Source organism: Vulpes lagopus, chromosome X (genome assembly GCF_018345385.1).
Source record: "Vulpes lagopus strain Blue_001 chromosome X, ASM1834538v1, whole genome shotgun sequence".
Taxonomy (NCBI): Eukaryota; Metazoa; Chordata; class Mammalia; order Carnivora; family Canidae; genus Vulpes; species Vulpes lagopus.
Genome location: NC_054848.1, coordinates 97,641,283 through 97,664,896, shown reverse-complemented (window position 1 = coordinate 97,664,896; position 23,614 = coordinate 97,641,283). Strand labels below are relative to the sequence as shown.

At 42.0% G+C, this 23,614-nt stretch overlaps 1 protein-coding gene across 1 annotated transcript; it reads left to right on the top strand.

Annotated features, from left to right (window-relative positions):
• Positions 1 to 17,256: 17,256 nt before the first annotated feature.
• On the top strand, positions 17,257 to 18,809 carry LOC121483248 (DDB1- and CUL4-associated factor 12-like protein 2). The gene has a single exon (XM_041741636.1). The coding sequence runs from the start codon at positions 17,257 to 17,259 to the stop codon at positions 18,691 to 18,693; it is 1,437 nt and encodes a 478-aa protein (XP_041597570.1). The 3' UTR covers positions 18,694 to 18,809.
• Positions 18,810 to 23,614: the final 4,805 nt, after the last annotated feature.

The following is a 23,614-nucleotide window of genomic DNA, read 5'->3' as shown; positions in this document are numbered from 1 at the left end:
AGAACACTTCTGAAAGAAATTGAGGAAGACACAAAAAGATGGAAAAATATTCCATGCTCATGGATTGGCAGAATTAATATTGTGAAAATGTCAATCTTACCCAGGGCAATTTACACGTTTAATGCAATCCCTATCAAAATACCATGGACTTTCTTCAGAGACTTGGAACAAATCATCTTAAGATTTGTGTGGAATCAGAAAAGACCCTGAATAGCCAGGGGAATTTTAAAAAAGAAAACCATATCTGGGGGCATCACAATGCCAGATTTCAGGTTGTACTACAAAGCTGTGGTCATAAAGACAGTGTCTGTGCCAGTACCACAGTTTTGTGCCAGTACCATAGAAAACAGACACATAGATCAATAGAACACAATGGAGAATCCAGAAGGGGACCCTCATCTCTATGGTCAACTAAGAGTCGACAAAGGAGGAAACACTATCCACTGGAAGAAAGACAGTCACTTAAATAAATGGTGCTGGAAAAATTGGACATCCACATGCAGAAGAATGAAACTGGACCACTCTCTTACACCATACACAAAGATAAACTCAAAAAGGATGAAAAATCTAAATGTGAGACAAGATTCCATCAAAATCCTAGAGGAGAACACAGGCAACACCCATAGTGAACTTGGTCACAGTAACTTCTTGCAAGATACATCCATGAAGGCAAGAGAAACAAAAGCAAAAATGAACTATTGGGACTTCATCAAGATAAGAAGCTTTTGCACAGCAAAAGAAACAGTCAACAAGACTAAAAGACAACCTACAGAATGGGAGAAGATATTTACAAATGACCTATCAGATAAAGGACTAGTATCCAGGATCTATATAGAACTTATTAAATTCACCAGCAAAGAAAAAAACAATCCAATCATGAAATGGGCAAAATACATGAACAGAAATCTCACAGAGGAAGGCATAGACATGGCCAACAAGCAGATGAGAAAATGCTCTGCATCAGTTGCCATCAGGGAAATACAAATCAAAACCACAATGAGATACCACCTCACACCAGTGAGAATGGGGAAAATTAACAAGACAGAAAACCACAAATGTTGGAGAGGATGTGGAAAAAGGGGAACCCTCTTGCAATGTTGGTAGGAATATGAACTGGTGCAGCCACTCTGGAAAAAGTGTGTGGAGGTTCCTCAAAGAGTTAAAAATAAATCTCCCCTATGACCCAGCAATTGCACTGCTGGGGATTTACCCCAAAGTACAGATGCAGTGAAAAGCCGGGATACCTGCACCCCAATGTTTATAGCAGCAATGTCCACAATAGCCAAACTGTGGAAGGAGCCTCGGTGTCCATCGAAAGATGAATGGATAAAGAAGATGTGGTCTATGTATACAATGGAATATTACTCAGCTATTAGGAATGACAAATACCCACCATTTGCTTTGAGGTGGATGGAACTGGAGGGTATTATGCTGAGTGAACTAAGTCAATCAGAGAAGGACAAACATTATATGGTCTCATTCATTTGGGGAATGTAAAAAATAGTGAAAGGGAATAAAGGGGAAAGGAGACAAAATCAATGGGAATTATCAGAGAGGGGGACAGAACATGAGAGACTCCTAACTCTGGGAAATGAACAAGGGGTGGTAGAAAAGAAGGTGGGCAGGGGGTGGTGGTGACTGGGTGACGGGCACTGAGGGGGGCACTTGATGGGGTGAGCACTGGGTGTTATGGTATATGTTGGCAATTGAACGCCAATTAAAAATATGTAAAAATATAAATAAATACATAAATAAATAAATAAATAAATAAATAGTTTGGATCTCTATCTTCCATATGAGTACCATCTTTATAGTCTTTCTTTCTTACATATGGACTGCAGCTAGTAGGCTTCTGTATAATACAAATGCAGTTCACACTTTGGATTATTCTGAATATTAGAATATTTCGTATATTCTGAGAACATTCTGTTGTACTTTATTATTAATCTCAAATACAAGAATAAAGATTTTTCTGGAAGTTTCCTGGCTAATAGCATCATATTATCTAATTGAGATCCAGTACTCAGCTTGTCAAATCTAAGTATTTCAGGTCTGCTAGAGTGAGTTTTAGTTTGGGCTAAATTACACTATTGATTTAGTAATTTGGTTTTAATTAGTTATATTCACTTAATTGTTCCTAGCTCTGTCATGACTTTTAAAAATGGAGTTTTGGAAATTTATTTCACACTTTGAAGACTTAAGTATGTCTTTTTATTTTTAATTCATCACTTCAACTCTGAAACTTTGCATACAAGCTTTAGTCAGATGAATCTCTTGCAATTGAGTTTTACATGTAGGTTTGTTTTTTGAAGAGTGAGTGCTTTCAACAAATTTCTTTAACCACAGACATAAAAATTGTCATGTGCTGCAGTACACGAATAAAGTTATGCCAATTGTGTGTAGTAATCATTTTCTAGAAGTTTAAATGTCACCTATGATGATTGTGATGTTTAATATTATGTGTCAGCTAAACTGGATCATAGTATAACCACATGTCTGCTTAAGAATTATTTCTATGTGCCTGTGAGGGTGTTTCCTGAAGAAATTAGTATTTGAATCAGGTAGACTGAAAGGAGCAAATTAACTTTCCCTATGTGGGTGGGCACCATCCAATCCTTTAGGGGGCTGAATAGAACAAAAAGGTGGAGGCAGGAGAATTATATCACTTCCTTCTTGCCTGTTTGAATTGGGGCATCAGTCTTTTCCAACCGTCAGATTGGGATTTATACCATCAGCTCCCCTGGTTCTCAGGTTTCTGGACTCAGACTATAATTACCCTGCTGGCTTTCCTGGGTTTCCAGCTGAGAAGTCCTGTGACTTCTCAAGACTCCATAATCATGTGAAACAATCCTCATAATAAGCATTTTTTTTCATAATAAGCATTTTTACGTCTCTCTCTCTTTTTTCTATCTATTGTCTATCTATTATCTATCTATCTATCTATCTATCTATCTATCTATCTATCTATCTATCAATCTATCTAACTAAATTTCTCTGGAGAACCCTGATTAATACAATGAGGGATCAATATATCAATAAATTTGTCTTTGTTATTCATGTAATAATAATAATCATAGTAACTCTAAACACCATTATTTTCTTTTTTTTTAATAAATTAATTTTTTATTGATGTTCAATTAACCAACATACAGAATAACACCCAGTGCTCATTCCGTCAAGTGTCGCCATCAGTGCCCGTCACCCATTCACCCCCACCACGTGCCCTCCTCCCGCTCCACCACCCCTAGTTCATTTCCCAGAGTTAAGAGGCTTTACGTTCTGTCTCCATTTCTGATATTTCCCACACATTTCTTCTCCCTTCCCTTATATTCCCTTTCACTATTATTTATATTCCCCAAATGAATGAGAACATACACTGTTTGTCCTTCTCCAATTGACTTACTGCACTCAGCATAATACCCTCCAGTTCCATCCACGTTGAAGCAAATGGGGGGTATTTGTCGTTTCTAATGGCTAATATTCCATTGTATACATAAACAACATCTTCTTTATCCATTCATCTTTCGATGGGCACCGAGGCTCCTTCCACAGTTTGGCTATTGTGGACATTGCTGCTAGAAACATCGGGGTGCAGGTGTCCCGGTGTTTCATTGCATCTGAATCTTTGGGGTAAATCCCCAACAGTGCAATTGCTGGGTCATAGGGCAGGTCTATTTTTAACTCTTTGAGGAACCTCCACACAGTTTTCCAGAGTGGCTGCACCAGTTCACATTCCCACCAACAGTGTAAGAGGCTTCCCTTTTCTCTGCATCCTCTCCAACATTTGTGGTTTTCAGCCTTGTTAATTTTCCCCATTCTCACTGATGTGAGGTGGTATCTCATTGTGGTTTTGATTTGTATTTCCCTGATGGCAAGGGATGCAGAGCATTTTCTCATGTGCATGTTGGCCATGTCCATGTCTTCCTCTGTGAGATTTATCTTCATGTATTTTGCCCATTTCATGATTTGATTGTTTGTTTCTTTGGTGTTGAGTTTAATAAGTTCTTTATAGATCTTGGAAACTAGCCCTTTGTCTGATATGTCATTTGCAAATATCTTCTCCCATTCTGTAGGTTGTTTTTTAGTTTTGTTGACTGTATCCTTTGCTGTGCAAAAGCTTCTTATCTTGATAAAGTCCCAAGAGTTCATTTTTGCTTTTGTTTCTTTTGTTTTCGTGGATGTATTTTGCAAGAAGTGAATGTGGCTGAGTTAAAAAAGGGTGTTGCCTGTGTTCTCCTCTAGGATTTTGATGGAATCTTGTCTCACATTTAGATCATTCATCCATTTTGAGTCTATCTTTGTGTATGGTGAACGAGAGTGGTCTAGTTTCATTCTTCTGCATGAGGATGTCCAATTTTCCCAGCAGCATTTATTGAAGAGACTGTCTTTCTTCCAATGGATAGTCTTTTCTCCTTTATCGAATATTAGCTGACCATAAAGGTCAGGGTCCACTTCTGGGTTCTCTATTCTGTTCCATTGATTTTTGTGTCTGTTTTTGTGCCAGTACCACACTGTCTTGATGACCACAGCTTTGTAGTACAACCTGAAATCTGGCATTGTGATGCCCCCAGCTATGGTTTTCTTTTTTAAAATTCCCCTGGCTCTTCGAGGTCTTTTCTGATTCCACACAAATCTTAAAATAATTTGATCCAAGTCTCTGAAGAAAGTCCATGGTATTTTGATAGGGATTGCATTAAAAGTGTAAATTGCCCTGGGTAACATTGACAATTTCACAATATTAATTCTGCCAATCCATGAGCATGGAATATTTTTCCATCTTTTTGTGTCTTCCTCAATTTCTTTCAGAAGTGTTCTATAGTTTTTAGGGTATAGATCCTTCACCTCTTTGGTTAGGTTTATTCCTAGGTATCTTATGCTTTTGGTGCAATTGTAAATGGGATTGATTCCTTAATTTCTCTTTCTTCAGTCTCATTGTTAGTATAGAGAAATACCATTGATTTCTGGGCATTGATTTTGTATCCTGCCACGCTACCAAATTGCTGTATGAGTTCTAGCAATCTTGGGGTGGAGGCTTTTGGGTTTTCTATGTAGAGTATCATGTCATCCACGAAGAGGGAGAATTTGACTTCTTCTTTGCCAATTTGAATGCCTTTAGTGTGTTTTTGTTGTCTGATTGCTGAGGTTGAACTTCTGGTACTATGTTGAACAGCAGTGGTGAGAGTGGACATCCCTGTCTTGTTCCTGATCTTAGGGGAAAGGCTCCCAGTGCTTCCCCATTGAGAATGATATTTGTTGTGGGCTTTTTGTAGATGGCTTTTAAGATGTCGAGGAAAGTTCCCTGTATCCCTACACTCTGAAGAGTTTTGATCAGGAATGGATGCTGTATTTTGTCAAATGCTTTCTCTGCATCTAATGAGAGGAACAATATGGTTCTTGGTTTTTCTCTTGCTGATATGATGAATCACATTGATGGTTTTACGAGTGTTGAAACAGCCTTGTTTCCCGGGGATAAATCCTACTTGGTCATGGTGAATAATTTTCTTAATGTGTTGTTGGATCCTATTTGCTAGTATCTTGTTGAGAATTTTTGCATCCATGTTCATCAGGGATATTGGTCTCTAATTCTCCTTTTTGGTGGGGTCATTGTCTGGTTTTCGAATTAAGGTGATTCTGGCCTCATAGAACGTATTAGGAAGTACTCTATCTCTTTCTATCTTTCCAAACAGCTTTAGTAGTATAGGTATGGTTTCTTCTTGAAACGTTTGATAGAATTCCCCTGGGAAGCCATCTGGCCCTGGACTCTTGTGTCTTGGGAGGTTTTTGATGACTGCTTCAATTTCCTCCCTGGTTATTGGCCTGTTCAGGTTTTCTATTTCTTCCTGTTCCAGTTTTAGTAGTTTGTGGCTTTCCAGGAATGCATCCATCTCTTCTGGATTGCCTAATTTATTGGCGTAGAGCTGTTCATAATATGTTTTTAAAATCATTTGTATTTCCTTGGTGTTGGTAGTGATCTCTCCTTTGTCATTCATGATTTTATTAATTTGAGTCTTCTCTCTCTTCTTTTTAATAAGGTTGGCTAATGGTTTATCTATCTTATTAATTCTTTCAAAGAACCAACTCCTGGTTCTGTTGATCTGTTCCATAGTTCTTCTGGTCTCGATTTCACTGAGTCCTGCTCGAATTTTAATTAACTCTCTTCTTCTGCTGGGTGTGAGGTCCATTTGCTGTTTTTTCTCTAGCTCTTTTATGTGTAAGGTTAGCTTTTGTATTTGAGTTCTTTCCAGTTTTTGAATGGATGCTTGTATTGCAATGCATTTCCCCCTCAGGACTGCTTTTGCTGCATCCCAAAGATTTTGAACGGTTGTATCCTCATTGTCATTAGTTTCCATGAATCTTTTTAATTCTTCCTTAATTTCCTGGTTGGCCCTTTCATCTTTTAGCAGGATGGTCCTTAACCTCCACGTGTTTGAGGTCCTTCCAAACTTCTTGTTGTGGTTTAGTTCTAATTTCAAGGCATTATGGTCTGAGAATATGCAGGGGACGATCCCAATCTTTTGGTATCGGTTCAGAACCGATTTGTGACCCAGTATGTGGTCTATTCTGGAGAAAGTTCCATGTGCACTTGAGAAGAATGTGTATTCAGTTGAGTTTGGATGTAAAGTTCTGTAGATATCTGTGAAATCCATCTGGTCCAGTGTATCATTTAAAGCTCTCGTTTCTTTGGGGATGTTGTGCTTAGAAGACCTATTGAGGGTAGAAAGAGCTAGATTGAAGTCACCAAGTATAATTGGATTATTATCTAAGTATTTCTTCACTTTGGTTATTAATCGGTTTAAATATTTGGCAGCTCCCACATTCGGGGCATATATATTGAGGATTGTTAAGTCCTCTTGTTGGATAGATCCTTTACGTATGATATAGTGTCCCTCTTCATCTCTCACTATAGTCTTTGTGGTAAATTTTGTTTTATTTGATATAAGGATGGCTACCCCTGCTTTCTTTTGAGGACCGTTTGAATGGTAAATGGTTCTCCAACCTTTTATTTTCAGGTTGTAGGTGTCCTTCTGTCTAATATGAGTCTCTTGTAGACAGCAAATAGATGGGTCCTGCTTTTTTATCCAGTCTGAAACCCTGCGCCTTTTGATGGGGTCATTAAGCCTGTTCACGTTCAGAGTTACTATTGACAGATATGAGTTTAGTGTCATCATGATATCTATTCAGTCCTTGTTTTTGTGGATTGTTCCACTGAACTTCTTCTTAAAGGGGAATTTTAAGAGTCCCCCTTAAAATTTCTTGCAGAGCTGGTTTGGAGGTCACATATTCTTTCAGTTCCTGCCTGTCTTGGAAGCTCTTTATCTCTCCTTCCATTTTGAATGAGAGCCTTGCTGGATAAAGTATTCTTGGTTGCATGTTCTTCTCATTTAGGACCCTGAATATATCCTGCCAGCCTTTTCTGGCCTGCCAGGTCTCTGTGGAGAGGTCTGCTGTTACCCTAATACTCCTCCCCATAAAATTCAGGGACTTTTTTTCTCTTGCTGCTTTCGGATCTTCTCTTTATCTTTGGAATTTGCAAGCTTCACTATTAAATGTCGAGGTGTTGAACGGTTTTTATTGATTTTGGCGGGGGGGGAATCTCTCTATTTCCTGGATCTGAATGCATGTTTCCCTTCCCAGATTGGGAAAGTTTTCATCTAGGATTTGTTCAAATACATATTCTGGCCCTCTCCCTTTCCGCGCCCTCGGGAACCCCAAATAAACATAGGTTTTTCTTCCTCAGGCTGTCGTTTTTTTCCCTTAATCTATCTTCATGGCCATTTAATTGTTTGTCGGTTTTTTCCTCAGTTTCCCTCTTTGCCATCAACTTGTCTTCTATGTCACTCACTCCTTCTTCCACTTCGTTAACCCTCGTCATTAGGACTTCTGATTTGGATTGCATCTCATTCAATTGATTTTTAATTTCTGCCTGATTAGCTCTAAATTCTGCAGTCATGAAGTCTCTTGAGTCCTTTCTAGAGCCACCAGTAGCTGTATAATTGTGCTTCTGAATTGGCTTTCTGACAGTGAATTGTAATCCAGATTTTGTAACTCTGTGGGAGAGAGGACTGTTTCTGATTCTTTCTTTTGAGGTGAGGTATTCCTTCTAGTCATTTTGCTCAGTGCAGAGTGGCCAAAAGCAAGTTGTGTTGGGAAAAGGAGAAATAGAGAGGAGAGAAAGAAGGAAAGAAAAGAGAAAAAGAAAAAAGAAAAAAGGAAGAAAAAAGAAGAATAAGAGAAGGAAATAGAAAGAAAGGAAAAAAAGGGTAGGGGAAGGAAACAAATCAAGAAACAAAAAAACAAAACAAAACAAAACAAAAGCAACAACAACAACAACAAAAACAAAACACGGGGGAGTATCTTCTGATTCTGTATACTTTGAGTCCCTTGACTTCCTCTGGAACTGGTCAGTCTAGCTGGTCTTCTCGGGGAGGGGCCTTTTTTGCTGATTTTCAGGTGTTAGCACTTGGGGGAGCTTCTCTGCTCCTGCCTGGTGCAGGGCTCAGTGGGGGTTGTTTACCCCGTGAGGCCCCAGGAGGAACAAATCCAGTGGCAATGGCAGCTCAGGAAATCTGGATTCAGGCCCCGCAGTAACTCTGGGGCTCTCCATCTGCAGGGCCTGGATGCTCCGGGGTGGGGCTGTTGATCTGCTCAGTTCCAGGCAGGAGCGTCGTTGCTGTCCTGGGCCCTCCTAGCCTCTGCGTGTCCAGGGGGGAAGCCGGTTTCAGAGCTGTGTCCCGGCGCCCAGTGCTCCGGGGCCTGCGCTGTTGGATTCGCTCTCCCAGCCGTGCAGCCCCCTCTGCGGAGCCGCCACCCGAGCCCCTCCGAGCTGCTCCCGGAGCCGCGCAGCCCCCTCCAAGGAGCCTCTTCCTCTGCCCGAGCCCCTCCGAGCTGCTACGGTGCCGCGCAACCCCCTCCGCAGAGCCGCCACCCGAGCCCCTCCGAGCTGCTCCCGGAGCCCCACAACCCCCTCTGCGGAGCCACCGCCCGAGCCCCTCTGAGCTGCTCCGGGTCCGCCGTGCGCGCTGCAGCCCTTAGGGAGCTCGGTGCTCTCCCTGGGGCGCAGGTGTCTGTTAGTGTCCCAGGGAGCCCGAGGGCATCCCCGCCCTCCTGGGGTCCTGCTCTAACTCCCTGCGGGCCCCTTTCCACCCGGGAAGGTTGGTGCAGCTCCTGCTCCTCCGGGACGGGGCTCTCCTGTCCTGGGGACACTGCCCCGGCCTCAGCCCGGCTCCTCGCGGGGCCCCTCCCCCTTGGAGGCCTTTTGTGTCTTTATTTCTTTTTCCCCGTCTTCCTACCTTGATGGAAGCGCGAACTCTTCTCACTGCAGCATTCCAGCTGTTCTCTCTTTAAATCTCAGGCCGAATTCGTAGATTTTCAGGATGATTTGAAGGTTATCTAGGTAATTTGGTGGGGACAGGTGACTTGGGGACCCTACTCTTCCGCCATCTTGCCCCTCCTCACCATTATTTTCTTTAAGATTTTATTTATTTATTCATGAGAGACACAGAGAGAGAGGGGCAGAGACATAGGCTGAGGCAGAAGCAGGCTCCCTGTGGGTAGCCTGATGCCAGACTCCATCTCAGGACCCTGGGATCAAGACCTGAGCCAAAGGCAGACACTCAACCACTGCGCCACCCAGGTGCCCCACCATCACCATTATTATTTATCTATTTAAGATGTTGAATATTAAGCATATAAAATTTAAGTATAATACACACTTAATATAGTCTTATACTGTCCCTGACACCCACTTTAGCTTTTTCTCATCCACTGAAAGAACCATAAATGTTATTCAATTAACCTTTCTTCTTCGTTTTCACTCCTACTAGCATTGTAACATGATGTATTTTATTCAAATTCCCCAAAACTATAGTTATAATGCCATCCAGGAAGAATATTGGAAGAACAGAGTGTGACTGACAGAAATTAATATTTTTCAAAGTGTGTTTGTTGGGAAAGTACTTAATAGAAAAGAAGGTTTGGAAAAAACTGATTAAAATAAAACAGATTTCTTTTCCACAGGACTTGTCAGGGACTTCACTCAGATAGCAAGCATTTTGAATTTTTGCAAATGGAAAGTAGTGTATACCTATTTTCCAAAAGTATTTCATTGCACAACACACACACACTCACATATTTTTTGCTAAGCATCTGACAAATGATTGTTTATAATACATCTTAGAATTCTTGCATGGAAAATGTTAGGGTTTTTTGTATTTTTTATAGGAGTTTGACTTGCTAACATATAGCATAACACCTAGTGCTCATCTGGTCAAGTGCCCCTCTCAGTGCCCAACACACAGTCACCTCTCCACAGAGACCTGGCAGGCCATAAAGGGTTGGCAGGATATATTCAGGGTCTTAAATGAGAAAAACATGCAGCCAAGAATACTTTATGAAGCATGGTTGTCATTCAGAATAGAAGGAGAGATAAAGAGCTTCCAAGATAGGCAGAAAATGAAAGAATATGTGACCACCAAACCAGGTCTCCAAGAAATATTAAGGGGGGCCTTTAAAAGAAAGAGGAAGCCCAAGAAAATAACCCATACAAACAGGGACTGAACAGGTATTACGATGACACTAAATTCATATCTTTCAATCGGAACTCTGAACATGAATGGGCTAATTGATCCCATCAAAAGCTGCAGGGTTTCTGATTAGATTAAAAAAGCAAGACCAATCTCTATGCTGACTACAAGAGACTCATTTTAGACCTAAGGACACCTACAGCCTGAAAACGAAAGGTTGGAGAACCATTTACCATTCAAATGGTCCTCAAAGGAAAGCAGGGGTAGCAATCCTCATAGTACATAAATTAAAGTCTATCTCAAAGACCGTAGTAAGAGGTGAAGATGGACACTATATAATCTGTCCAACAAGAGGACCTAACAATCATGAATATTTATGCCTCTGATGTGGGTGCTGCTATGGATATCAATCAATTAATAACCAAAGTAAAGACATATTTAGATAATAATACACTAATAATGGGAGACTTCAACACAGCACTCTCTGCAAATGACAGATTCTATAAGCACAACATCACCAAAGAAACAAGGGCTTTAAATTATGCACTGGACCAAATGGATTTCACAAGTAAACACAGAACTTTCCATCCAAACACAACTGAATACACATTCTTCTTAAGTGCACATGGAACTTTCTCCAGAATAGACCACATACTGGGTAACAAAGCAGGACTCAACCAATATGAAAAGATTGGAATTGTCCCCTGCATATTTTCAGACCCCAAATGCTTTGAAACTAGAAGCCAATCACAAGAATATTTGGAAATTTGGAAGAAACTCAACACGTGGAGGTAAGGAGCATCCTACTAAAAGATGAATGGGTCAACCCGGAAATTAAAGAGTATTAAAAAGATTCATGGTGGGCAGCCTGAGTGGCTCAGTGGTTAGCGCCACCTTCAGCCCAGGGTGTGATCCTGGAGTCCCGGGATCAAGTCCCACATTGGGCTCCCTATATGGAGCCTGCTTTTCTCTCTGCCTGTGTCTCTGCCTCTCTTTCTCTGTGTCTTTCATGAATAAATAAAAAAATAAAATGTTTAAAAAGGAAAAAAAGGATTCATGGAAACTAATGAAAAAGAAGATACATCCATTCAAAATCTTTGGGATACAGCAAAAGCAGTCCCAAGAGGTAAATACATCGCAATACAAGCGTCCCTCAAAAAATTGGAAAAAAACTCAAATACACAAGCTAACCTTGCACCTAAAGGAACTGGAGAAAGAACAGCAAATAAAACCTACAGCAAGCAGAAGAAGAGAGACAATAATGATTCGAGCAGAACTCAATGAAATAGAGACCAGAAGAACTGTAGAACAGATCAACAAAACCAGGAGTTGGTTCTTCAAAAGAATTAATACGATAGAAAAACCATTAGACAGCCTTATTAAAAAGAATAGAGAAAAGATTCAAATTAATAAAATCATGAATGAAGAGAGATCACAATCAATACCAAGGAAATACAAATGATTTAAAAACGTATTATGACCAGTGATATGCCAACACATTAGACAATCTAGAAAAAATAGATGCATTTATGGAAAACCACAAACTACCAAAACTGGAACAGGAAGAAATAGAAAACCTGATCAGGCCAATAACCAGGGAGGAAATTGAAGCAGTCATTAAAAACCTCCCAAGATACAAAAGTCCAGGCCCAGATGGCTTTCCAGGGGAATTCTATCAAACGTTTAAAGAAGAAACCATACCTATTCTACTAAAGCTGTTCCAAAAGATAGAAAGAGACGGAGTACTTCCAAACTATAAATAGAACTAATATTTCGTTCTATGAGGCCAGCATCACCTTAATTCCAAAACCAGACAAAGACCCCACCAAAAAGGATAATTATAGACCAATCTCCCTGATGAACACAGATGCAAAAATTCTCAACAAGATACTAGCCAATAGGACCCAACAGTACATTAGAAGATTATACACCACGATCAAGTGGGATTCATCCTTGGGATGCAAGACTGGTTCAACACCCCTAAAGCAATCAATGTGATAGATCATATCAACAAGAGAAAAAACAACAACCATATGATCCTCTCATTAGATGCAGAGAAAGCATTTGACAACATTCAACATCCATTCATGATCCAAACTGTTCACAGTGCAGGGATAGAGGGGACATTCCTCAGCATCTTAAAAGCCATCTATGAAAAGCTCACAGCAAGTATCATTCTCAGTGGGGAAACACTGGGAGCCTTTGCCCTAAGATCAGGAACAAGACAGGGATGTCCACTCTCACCACTGCTATTCAACATAGTACCAGAAGTTCAACCTCAGCAATCAGACAACAAAAAGAAATAAAAGGCACTCAAATTGGCAAAGAAGAAGTCAAACTCTCCCTCTTCGCAGATGACATGATACTCTACATAGAAAACCCAAAAGCCTCCACCCCAAGACTGCTTGAACTCATACAGAAATTTGGCAGCGTGGCAGGATACAAAACCAATGCCCAGAAATCAGTCGCATTTGTATACACTAAGAATGAGACTGAAGAGATATTAAGGAGTCAATCTCAGTTACAATGGCACCCAAAAGTGTAAGATACCTAGGAATAAACCTAAACAAAGAGGTAAAGGATCTATACCTGAAAAACTACAGAACACTTCTGAAAAAAATTGAGGAAGACCCAAAAAGATGGAAAAATATTCCATGCTCATGGATTGCAAGAATTAATATTGTGAAAATGTCAATGTTACCCATGGTAATTTACACAGTAAATGCAATCCTTATCAAAATACCATGAACTTTCTTCAGACAGTTGGAACAAATCATCTTAAGATTTGTGTGGAACCAGAAAAGACCCCCGAATAGCCAGGGGAATATTGAAAAAGAAAACCAGAGCCGGGGGCATCCCAATGCTGGGTTTCAAGTTGCACTACAAAGCAGTGATCATCAAGCCAGTATGGTGCTGGCACAAAAACAGACATATAGATCAATTGAGCAGAATAGAGAATCCAGAAATGGGACCTCAAATCTGTGGTCAACTAATATTTGACAAAGCAGGAAAGACCATCCACTGTAAAAAAGGACATTCTCTTCAATAAATGGTGCTGGGAAAATTGGACAGCCATGTGCAGAAGAATGAAGCTGGACCAATCTCTTACACCATATGCAAAGATAAACACAAAATGGATGAAGGATCTAAATGTGAGACAAGATTCCATCAAAATCCTAGAAGAGAACACAGGCAACACCTTTTTGAACTCGGCCACAGTAAGTTCTTGCAAGATATATCTATGAAGGCACTGAGGGGGGCACTTGACGGGATGAGCACTGGGTGTTATGCTGTATGTTTGTATATCGAACTCCAGTTAAAAAGATATACCAAAAAAAAAGCTGTGAATACAAAACAATCCACTTAGGTACCAAAGAACATGTTAGATAATTAATTTGTATATTACTTTTTTATTAAAATTATATTTATACATACATAAATATATATAGAAAGTTTCAAATAAATGTGAACATGTAATTATGTATGCAGAATTTTGGAAGGAATTTTAATTTTTCCCTTTTTGCTTTCTTCATCCCTTTCTCTCCTTCCCCCATATCAACTCCTTTTCTCCGTGATACACAAATATATTCTAGGTATCCCACATTAGAATACTAGTAGAAATCTGCATTACATTAATTTATTAAATCACTTTTTTGTTCTCAAGAACGTTTAAAGTATATGGGTATAGTAGTATGTGTATGTTATATTTAAATAAATAGACAAATATCAGGTGTACCTGCTTAGATTTTTTTTTTTACTCTGTGAACTAGTCTTTTGCCTACTCGTGTTTTAGACCGTTATAATACTCACTCTCCACTACTGTAGACATAAGGGCATTGTGTTATGACTTGGGAGATGATATTAGGTATGTAAGTGGTCGCCTCTCTATCCATGGTAACATATCCCCAGAGCATACAAGGTCCTCTCCTTTTTCTTGTGAATCCTGGGTAATGGTTATTATCTTCTTTCATGAAACATGGGGAAAAATACAGCATATTTCAAAATTGGGCCCATCTGGCTGGTAGAAAGTCTAATATCAGAAATTCCAAGGGCTATCCTTTTTATGGGATATTACTGGATTTTGATGCTTACTTGGTCCCAGGAAAAAAGAGGGATGTAGTTCTTAGTTCTTTGTGTTTGCTACGGATCTTCATATTGCTTATTCTATTACAGAATGACATCAGGATGACCTAAACTGGTTCTTGCTACTCTGGTTGCTGTCCGAGGAGTTATAGAGTTGCCTCTTTCGGAAAGCCTTGCCACTGATCACAGGATCTCTCACGGCTGTTCTGTATCTTTACCCATGGAGTCCAACTTCCACAGATGTCCACAGCCACATTTCACCATTTTGGGTGGTGCAAAGGTCTTTTTAAAATAATCTCTATCACTAGCAGAACCTTTCATTCAACTCCTAACATATCTCTTGAGAAGTGATTAAGAACATGGAATATGGATTCAGATTACTTGAGTTAAAATCCTGCATCCATCACTTACTAATTCATTGACTTACTAAATCATAAGTCCTGCAAGACTCCTTTTCCTCATCTACAAAATCCACCACTATTATAACAGTGGATTAGACAAGATAATATTTTAAAATTACTACAACAATGCTTGTTAGTGTAATAATATAGCAAAGGTGTCAGGTTAAATAGTAAAATATAATAAGTTATATATAGTTCATAGGTATAATTTCTCTGCCTAGGCTACCCTCTGCCTTGGCAAACTGATCATATCCACTTTAATTGCTAAGGCTTTCACAATTATCACCTGGATAGGGGGTCCATTTTCAGGGTAGCTCTGAAGTACTCTGAAAATGTACTATTAATCTTCTATCTGCAACATACTCTGGCCTGATCGGGTGAAAAGAGCCTAGACTATTGATTCTCAAAGAGTGGTTCACAGACCATCTGTATCAAATCTTTTAGGATAGGGTCAAGGCATGTGCATATTTATTAAGCTGTCTCCATGACCTGAATGTACACTCAAGTTTGTGAATCTCTTCTCTATACTCTGCATACCTTGTCATATAGTTGCTTCTTTCTGAAATGTCCATTCCCCTATGCCCACCTGTGGAAACAAAATGTAGCCTCTTCCATGAAGCCTTTTCTAATTTTATGTTCACTACCTGCAGCAGTTGCAACCTCTTCTGTCAGCTATGGGCTGAATGAGATGGGGAGGAATCAGAGCTGGGGTGCCGGAGAGTGTTAGGGATCACTGGAATGTAACACCTGGACTGGCATGGTGGGAAAGGCCCATGGTTTGTACTTGGGAGTTGGGCACTTGATGTGACATTGCAAAAACAGTAGGGGGAGGAGGGAGAAAAATCAGTAAAACAGAACAGGGGAAGTGGGGAAGTACCAACCAGTAGCTTCACAGTGCCAGGTATCACTGTGTACCTATATGCCTGTGTTTGGAGGAACCTGACACTAGGCTGTTCTGAATGCTCTGAGGGTACGAAACTTCCAACTCCTGAAACTAAGCTGGTGCTCTGAACCTTTACACTTTCTCATCAATGTGTCCCCGTGGCTGCCTCCTTCTGAAAGTAGTTTATCTCCATCTCTGTGACAATCCTGCCTATCCCACAGTACCCTTCCTCAGGCCCCAGGGGAATATGGCCAGGCACCTGAGGCTGAGGGACTGAGAGAGGGAGCAAACACAACCAAGGAGCAGAGAGGAGCTGCACCCCTTGACTCCTCCTTTCCACCTCCTTATGTCTCTAGGGTACAATAGAAGCCAAAACCTCTAAGGAACTTCTCCCTTGTCAGCATCAGCGTGGCCTGCCATGTTCCCAAAGATATGCCTAAGGGGTCCCCTCCATCACGCCTGCCAGAAAGTGGGGTCCCTGGAGACCTGTATGTGGAATGCACCCCTCAAGGTACTCCGGTGCATGAGCTGAAAAACTTCAATTTTTAGTATGCACACACACACACACACACACACAGGTATAGTAGAAAGCGTTTAAGATCACTGCAGAGCAGCCGAAAGAGGGGTGGCTGCAGAAGGAACAAAAAGGAAGGTCCCCTGTAGTTCCCAAACACTCCCATTCCCCCACTAAATTCAACGTCTAATCTTAGTCCAGCGTCTTCCAGGATTGCAGCAAGTGCACATTTGTTTCTTCGTGAAGACAACTGCACTGGCTCTTTCCAGCAACGTGGTAGGCTATATCTAAGATTTCAAATTTTATTTAAGTAGGGATTTTAAGAAGGTTGGTTGGCTGCTGTCCTGAGACCGGCGAAATATCCTGTGTCACTTGGTGGAGGTCCAGGACAAGAGCACATGGCTAGCCTGGAGATACCTGGAGCGCAGGCCCTCGTGCACCCCCAGCCCCAGTGGTCCATCCCACTTCCCCTGCTTGGGGAGCCTCGCTCGCACCGCGCCTGCTTGCTCCAAGCCCACGCCTCCCGCTGCCTCCGCCCCCTCACGCGCGGGCCCCAGCGCAGTCCTCGCCCTGCTCGCCCTTCACCGCTGCCCCGCCGGCCGCACTTCCCGCCATCGCCTAGGTCCACGCCTCTGCAACTGCGCTACGGCCGAGCTCCACTCCCCTCCGCCTGCCGCCCTCGCCTTCTTCGCCGCTGCGTCCCTTCTCGGGAGGCTCCGCGCCGGCTGTCTGGCCCCTTACAGTCCAGGCTGACACGGAGGCGCAGTGGTGCCTGTCGCCGCCGCAGCCAACGTGGGTGCCACGGGCCGCCGCGCCGCCGCCGCGCCCGCCGCCACTGGCCCGCCGCCCACCATGGCCCTGCAGCAAACAGGTAGCAGGAAGCGGAAAGCGCCGGCGATCGAGGCGGGCGCCGCGGGCTCGTCGTCCCAGGGCTCGGCGGCGGGGGCGGCGGGGGCGGCGGGGGCGGCGGGGGCGGCGGGCGCGGCGGCGTGCCCCGAGGGGCCGCTGCTGCCCAAGAAGCAGAGGCGGCGGGCGACGCGGCGGTCGCTGGTGCACTACCTGAAGGGCCGCGAGGTGGGCGCGCGGGGCGGCGCGGGGCTGCCGGGCTCCGAGGGCGAGCTGCGCGGCTACGCGGTGCAGAAGCTGCCTGAGCTGCTGAGGGAGCGCGAGCTGGCGCTGGGCACGCTCAACAAGGTGTTCGCGTCGCAGTGGCTGAACGGCAGGCAGGTGGTGTGCGGGACCAAGTGTAACACTCTGTTCGTGGTGGACGTGCACTCGGGCCAGATCACGCGCATCCCCCTGATGCGGGACCGGGGGCCCTGGCTGGCCCAGGCCCAGCCGACCTGCGGCATCCACGCCATCGAGCTGAATCCCTCCAAGACGCTTCTGGCCACCGGGGGCGAGAACCCCAACAGCCTGGCGGTCTACCACCTGCCCACCCTGGACCCCGTGTGCCTGGGCGACCGCCACGGCCACAAGGACTGGATCTTCAGCATCGCCTGGATGAGCGACACGGTGGCCGTGAGCGGCTCCCGCGACGGCACCGTGGCGCTGTGGCGGATGGACCCCGACGTGTTCAACGGCAGCATCGCCTGGCACAACGACGCCGGGCTCCCCGTGTACGCCCACATCCGGCCCAGGGACGTGGAGACCATCCCCAGGTCGAGCACCAGCCCCAGCAACCGCAAGGTGCGGGCCCTGGCCTTCAGCGGCAAGAACCAGGAGCTGGGAGCCGTGTCCCTGGACGGCTACTTCCACCTGTGGAAAGCCCGGGGCGCTCTATCCAGGCTGCTGTCCGTCAGGCTGCCCTACTGCCGAGAGAACGTGTGCCTGACCTTCTGCGACGAGCTGTCCCTGTACGCGGTGGGCTCCCAGTCCCACGTCTCCTTCCTGGACCCGCGCCAGGGCCACCAGAACATCCGGCCCCTGTGCTCCAGGGAGGGGGGCACGGGTGTACGCTCCCTGAGCTTCTACCAGCACGTCGTGACGGTGGGCACGGGCCACGGCTCCCTGCTCTTCTACGACATCCGCGCCCAGAGGTTCCTGGAGGAGAGGGCCTCAGCCAGCCGCGACTCCTCTCCCGGGCCCTCGGGGAGGAAGCTCAAGCTCACCTGCGGCAGAGGCTGGCTCAACCACGACGACCTGTGGGTGAACTACTTCGGGGGCATGGGCGACTTCCCCAACGCGCTCTACACCCACTGCTACAACTGGCCCGAGATGAAGCTCTTCGTGGCTGGAGGACCTCTCCCTTCGGGCCTCCATGGGAACTACGCGGGCCTCTGGACCTAAGGATGCCCGCTGTGTCCTCAGAGTGCCCAGACTTGCCTCCCGGGCCCCTCTCACTTTCCTTCCGCACGCTGTCTTTCTGCTTCTTAATTCAATGTGCTGTTTGTCTTCCAGGTGGAAAGGGCCCAGCTTACCTGTCCCTAGTGTGTGTGTGTGTGTGTGTGTGTGTGTGAGAGTGAGAGAGAGAGAGAGAGAGAGAGAGAGAAGAGACGTTTCCTTCAGGCAATCAAAACTTGGCTTTAATACGTTTTTACACTTCTCCAAACCATCTTTCTGAATTCACATTACAAAGAGTTTTGGCTAACTCTTACTTGTTTTCTTTGTGTTATATATTCTCTTTTTAATGCCACACAGTCATGGCTTTAGAATCTTGTATATTTTCTTTATCTTGGATTTTTTAATTTATTTTTTATTGGTGTTCAATTTGCCAACATATAGAATAACACCCAATGATCATCCCATCAAGTACCCCCCTCAGTGGCTGTCACCCAGTCACCACCACCCCCCACCCACCTCCCTTTCCACCACCCCTTGTTCGTTTCCCAGAGTTAGGAGTCTCTCATGTTCTGTCTCCCACCCTGATATTTCCCACTCATTCTTTCTCCTTTCCCCTTTATTCCCTCTGACTATTTTTTATATTCCCCAAATGAATGAGACCATATAATGTTTGTCCTTCTCCGGTTGACTTATTTCGCTCAGAATAATATCTTGGATTTTTTGTTTCTATATTACAGTAATATTGTGTTTAGTTATATTCATTGCAGGTAAATGGTATATTAAAATCATGCAAACAGGGTTTGTACATCTGTTCTGGAAAGTTAGCCATAGTTTTATAGAGCATTGTTCCAATTGGAAAATACATTCCAAGTTCTAGATTACCAAATTTGGAAACATTCCATTTGTAAATTGTAATCTTAGGTGTTTATGGTTTCTAAGTTGTTGGTGCTAAGCATACTTTTTAAAAAAGGTTTTTCTCTTTGAAAAAAATGTTGTCATAGAATCTTGTTTTTGTACCAAAATCTCAATATGTCAGAACACTTCAGGAATGCAAGGGTTCTGTTGGTTGAATGTTCAGAATTAATCTGAACAATTAATCTTTTTGTCCTTCGATCCTTACTTAAGTTTTAATGACCTGTTGTTAAATAAATAAATGAATGTGTATTTTTCACTTCTTGCCTTAGTACTATCAAAATTTATGAATATATTTGAATGTTTGTTGTTTAAGGAACTTGCACAGGATTTCAGTGCCATCATTCAAAGCAGGGATTCTAAGTATAAAAATGTAGAATGTATGGCAGGTGGAGCAGAATGTATACTGATCCAGGATATAGACTGGATGTTTTTGCTGTTTCTGTTTTTAATGACAAATATTATATTTCAGCATACTTTAAATTTTCTAATTCTGCTTAACAGTTACGTCACAAGAAAAACCTGCAAAGGACTAAAATGAACCCAGTCTCCATCCCTTTGGAAAAAGATGCACAATTTGTAAAGTCCAAATTAATAAGATTTTATTTTGTGAATTTCAAAGATTCTTATCTAAAGTAGAATAAATATATTGTTAAAAAAGAAAGTATTGATGTTGTAGCCCTCAATGTAATAATATACAATTATCAAAGGCACTGGAAGTTTGTTTCAGGAAGATGGTCTGGGGATTAAAATAATTGGGATTAGGTTGAAGATATGTGAGAATATTGGAAGTGAGAAGGGAGATTGGCCCTTCCTCAAAACTGGCCAGGTTATGCTGGCCTTGGATTAGTGTTGTGGCATGTCTGTTTTTTCCGTAAATGTTCTGGCACTCAAGTGCTGCCTTAGTATCCATTCACTACATGCTGTTCAGTTGCAAATCTGAACCAAAGGTACTAAAAGTGAATTAAGAAATACAGAAAAATAAGCTTTTGCTCACAGAGATTGTCTTAACAGGTTTATATAGTTGTTATACAGCAGTAAATTGTGTTTGTGTGCATGTATGTGTTTCCAACTCAGTCATAACTGTTTTGAGAGCAGAGAATATTTATATTCTTTCATTTCTCCACTAATGCCTAGCAAATCATAGGCAATCAATTTACTGAATGAATGTATTTGCCTCTGGAGACTTAAAGTTCAAGGTTATGAAAAATAAACAAATGCATAAACACATAAATAAAACTTTACTCTTAAATAGTATGGGATCCTGTTTTGTTTTAAGCATTTTTTTCTTTGCCCTAATCCATTTCCCAGTCAGGCTCTAGTGCTTGTCCATTTTCACCTTCAAATACTTAGATTTGAAGGTTTTTAAAAATATTCTGTTTCTTTTTCAGAAATTAGTTTTGAAAGATCTTTAATTTTGTAGGAGTTTTTCTTCTTACCTAAAAAGTTATTTGTTAAAAACTTCTTTAAACATTACCTAAGAACTCCACCAAAGTATTCATTGCCTATATTATTGTGGGTTATAGGGTATTTTTATAGTATTTGATCATTATTTGGGGACATTGGAAGAACATCTTCAGAGGAAATGACAGTTTTAAATGAGGTAGAGTTTTAAAGAAGAGTTAGAAGAAACATCTCTGACCTGTTCTTAGGCTCGTCCCTTAACTTCATCACTGTCTCACTCTTAATTTTCTCATAAGTTAGAATATATCTTTTTGATGCCAAATCACATGGCTTGTCTTTTAAAAACACTAAAGAGCCTAATTATGTATGTATTTACATTATGTAGAAGTTTAATTATTTTGAAATATTTCCTACTTCAGGAACAAAATGACCTACAGAAGTACAATTAATTATGTAGCTTGTGAGTGACATAATTGAAAAAGTAATGATACTGGCACTACAGGAAACCCATAAATGTAGTTCACTTAAAACACACAAGGGGAGGGACGCCTGGGTGGCTCAGCAGTTGAGTGTCTGCCTTCAGCCCAGGGCATGATCCTGGAATCCCAAGATGGAATCCCACATCAGGCTCCCTGCATGGAGCCTGCTTCTCTCTCGGCCTGTGTCCCTGCCTCTCTCTCTCTCTCTCTCTCTCTCTCTCTCTCTCTCTCTTCCTCTGTGTGTGTGTGTCTCTCATTAATAAATAAATAAAATCTTTAAAAAACACATACATAAGGGGATACATATTTTTATATACAAATTACCTATTATGGTTGTCTGAAACCCTTGCATTATAAGTTCTTATAACTATTCATTAAAAAGTTAGTTCCGGGATCCCTGGGTGGCGCAGCGGTTTGGCGCCTGCCTTTGGCCCAGCGCGCGATCCCGGAGACCCGGATCGAATCCCACATCAGGCTCCCGGTGCATGGAGCCTGCTTCTCCCTCTGCCTGTGTCTCTGCCTCTCTCTCTCTCTCTGTGTGACTATCATTAAAAAAAAAAAAAAAACTTAGTTCCATTTATCTAACTACATATTCACATATACCTCCCCAAATGTATTTCTGACTTGAAAATTTATGTTCTTCCTCTTACTCTTTGGATGAGTTAATTTCTAATTTTTTTTGAGGAGAGGGAGAAAGAAATGACTAATCAAGGATATCCAGTGAAATAAATTGAGATGAGTGCTCTCAAAAAAATTCATCTGTTAAATATATTTTAGCATTAATGATAAACAAAATTGGATTCTCCAGAGGTTGATTTTTTTCCCAGCTGAACTCAGTGTTGAACAAATTGTCAAAAAGTTTCCATTAATTACTAATTTAGAGTGATTTTAGAAAGTAATTCACAATGCCTTCCTGGACGTTTTACTGACAATTTCTTAATCGCTGCAAGTTTTAGGTAACCCAGCCACATTAAACCTGTCACTATGTGAGCTGCTCATGGATTCAGTTCAGTGAGAACGACATATACTTATGTGAAAGAAAAGCTGCATAGGCCACAAGTGTTTGCTTTAAGAGATGTTATTTTAAGATCTTTTGAAAGTGTTCCCTAAAACTATTCCCCACTACTGGCTGCTGCAAACCCAGAGACATCTACCATTGGAGTGTGACATCAATAAAAGGGCAATGCAGTTACAGGAGGTTGCCATGAAACAGGCTAATCTTCACGAAGAAGATGTCTTTAACTACTAGTTGTTGTTTTGCACAGGCAGTGGTCTTTGCTTCATAGTCCCTTCCCCCAACTTTTTTTTTCTTCTAAACTCTGTGACATGGCAGGGCAGTATACATTTACTTCTTCATGTTTCCAGAGTGAATGTTTTGTTATCTTAATATAGCATTTATCAGATTGTAATGCAGTTAACTATGTGAGCATCTTGCTACCCACCCCCCCACTTGAATGTGAACTCTGTCATCCCAACATCTAGCACAGTAGGCTGCACATAAATGGCACTGGGAAGTCCAGAGCAATGACTAATACAATAATCTTGGCATCCATTATTTTATCAGATTAGTTGACCAGAACATTTGCAAATGTAATAAGGGTTAGGTTGATGGATGAAGAACATCTTGAGATAGGCCCCATGGTAGTGATCATGTCAACTCATAGCATGGAATAATGTGGGTAGGGCAGCAGAAATTTTGATTACTTAACAGTTTCATAGAGGACTGATACTGGATCTGGGCCAGAAAGATAAAATGGAATGAATATTTTAGAATCACAAAAACCTGGGTTTGAATCCCAGCTTTGTTATTTTTTTTACTGAGTAACCATAAATGTGTCGCTTAACTTTTCTAAACCTGACCTTACATTACTAATTGATCAATCCCCAGAATCTAGCATGCTGTCTAATACATAGAAGCACTCTATTGATTTTAATTCTTTTTCTCTCTAGATCCCCACTAATACTGTCAAAGAGTATATGTACTTTTTTATCTAATTATTACATTTTTACAGGGAAATTTTTATGTACATTGTGGAAAGTGGGACATATATAAAAGGAAATATAAGAAAACAAAAAAAATCTCATTTTTTTTGATCAGCCAGATATTACTATTATTTAACAACTCAGTGTAT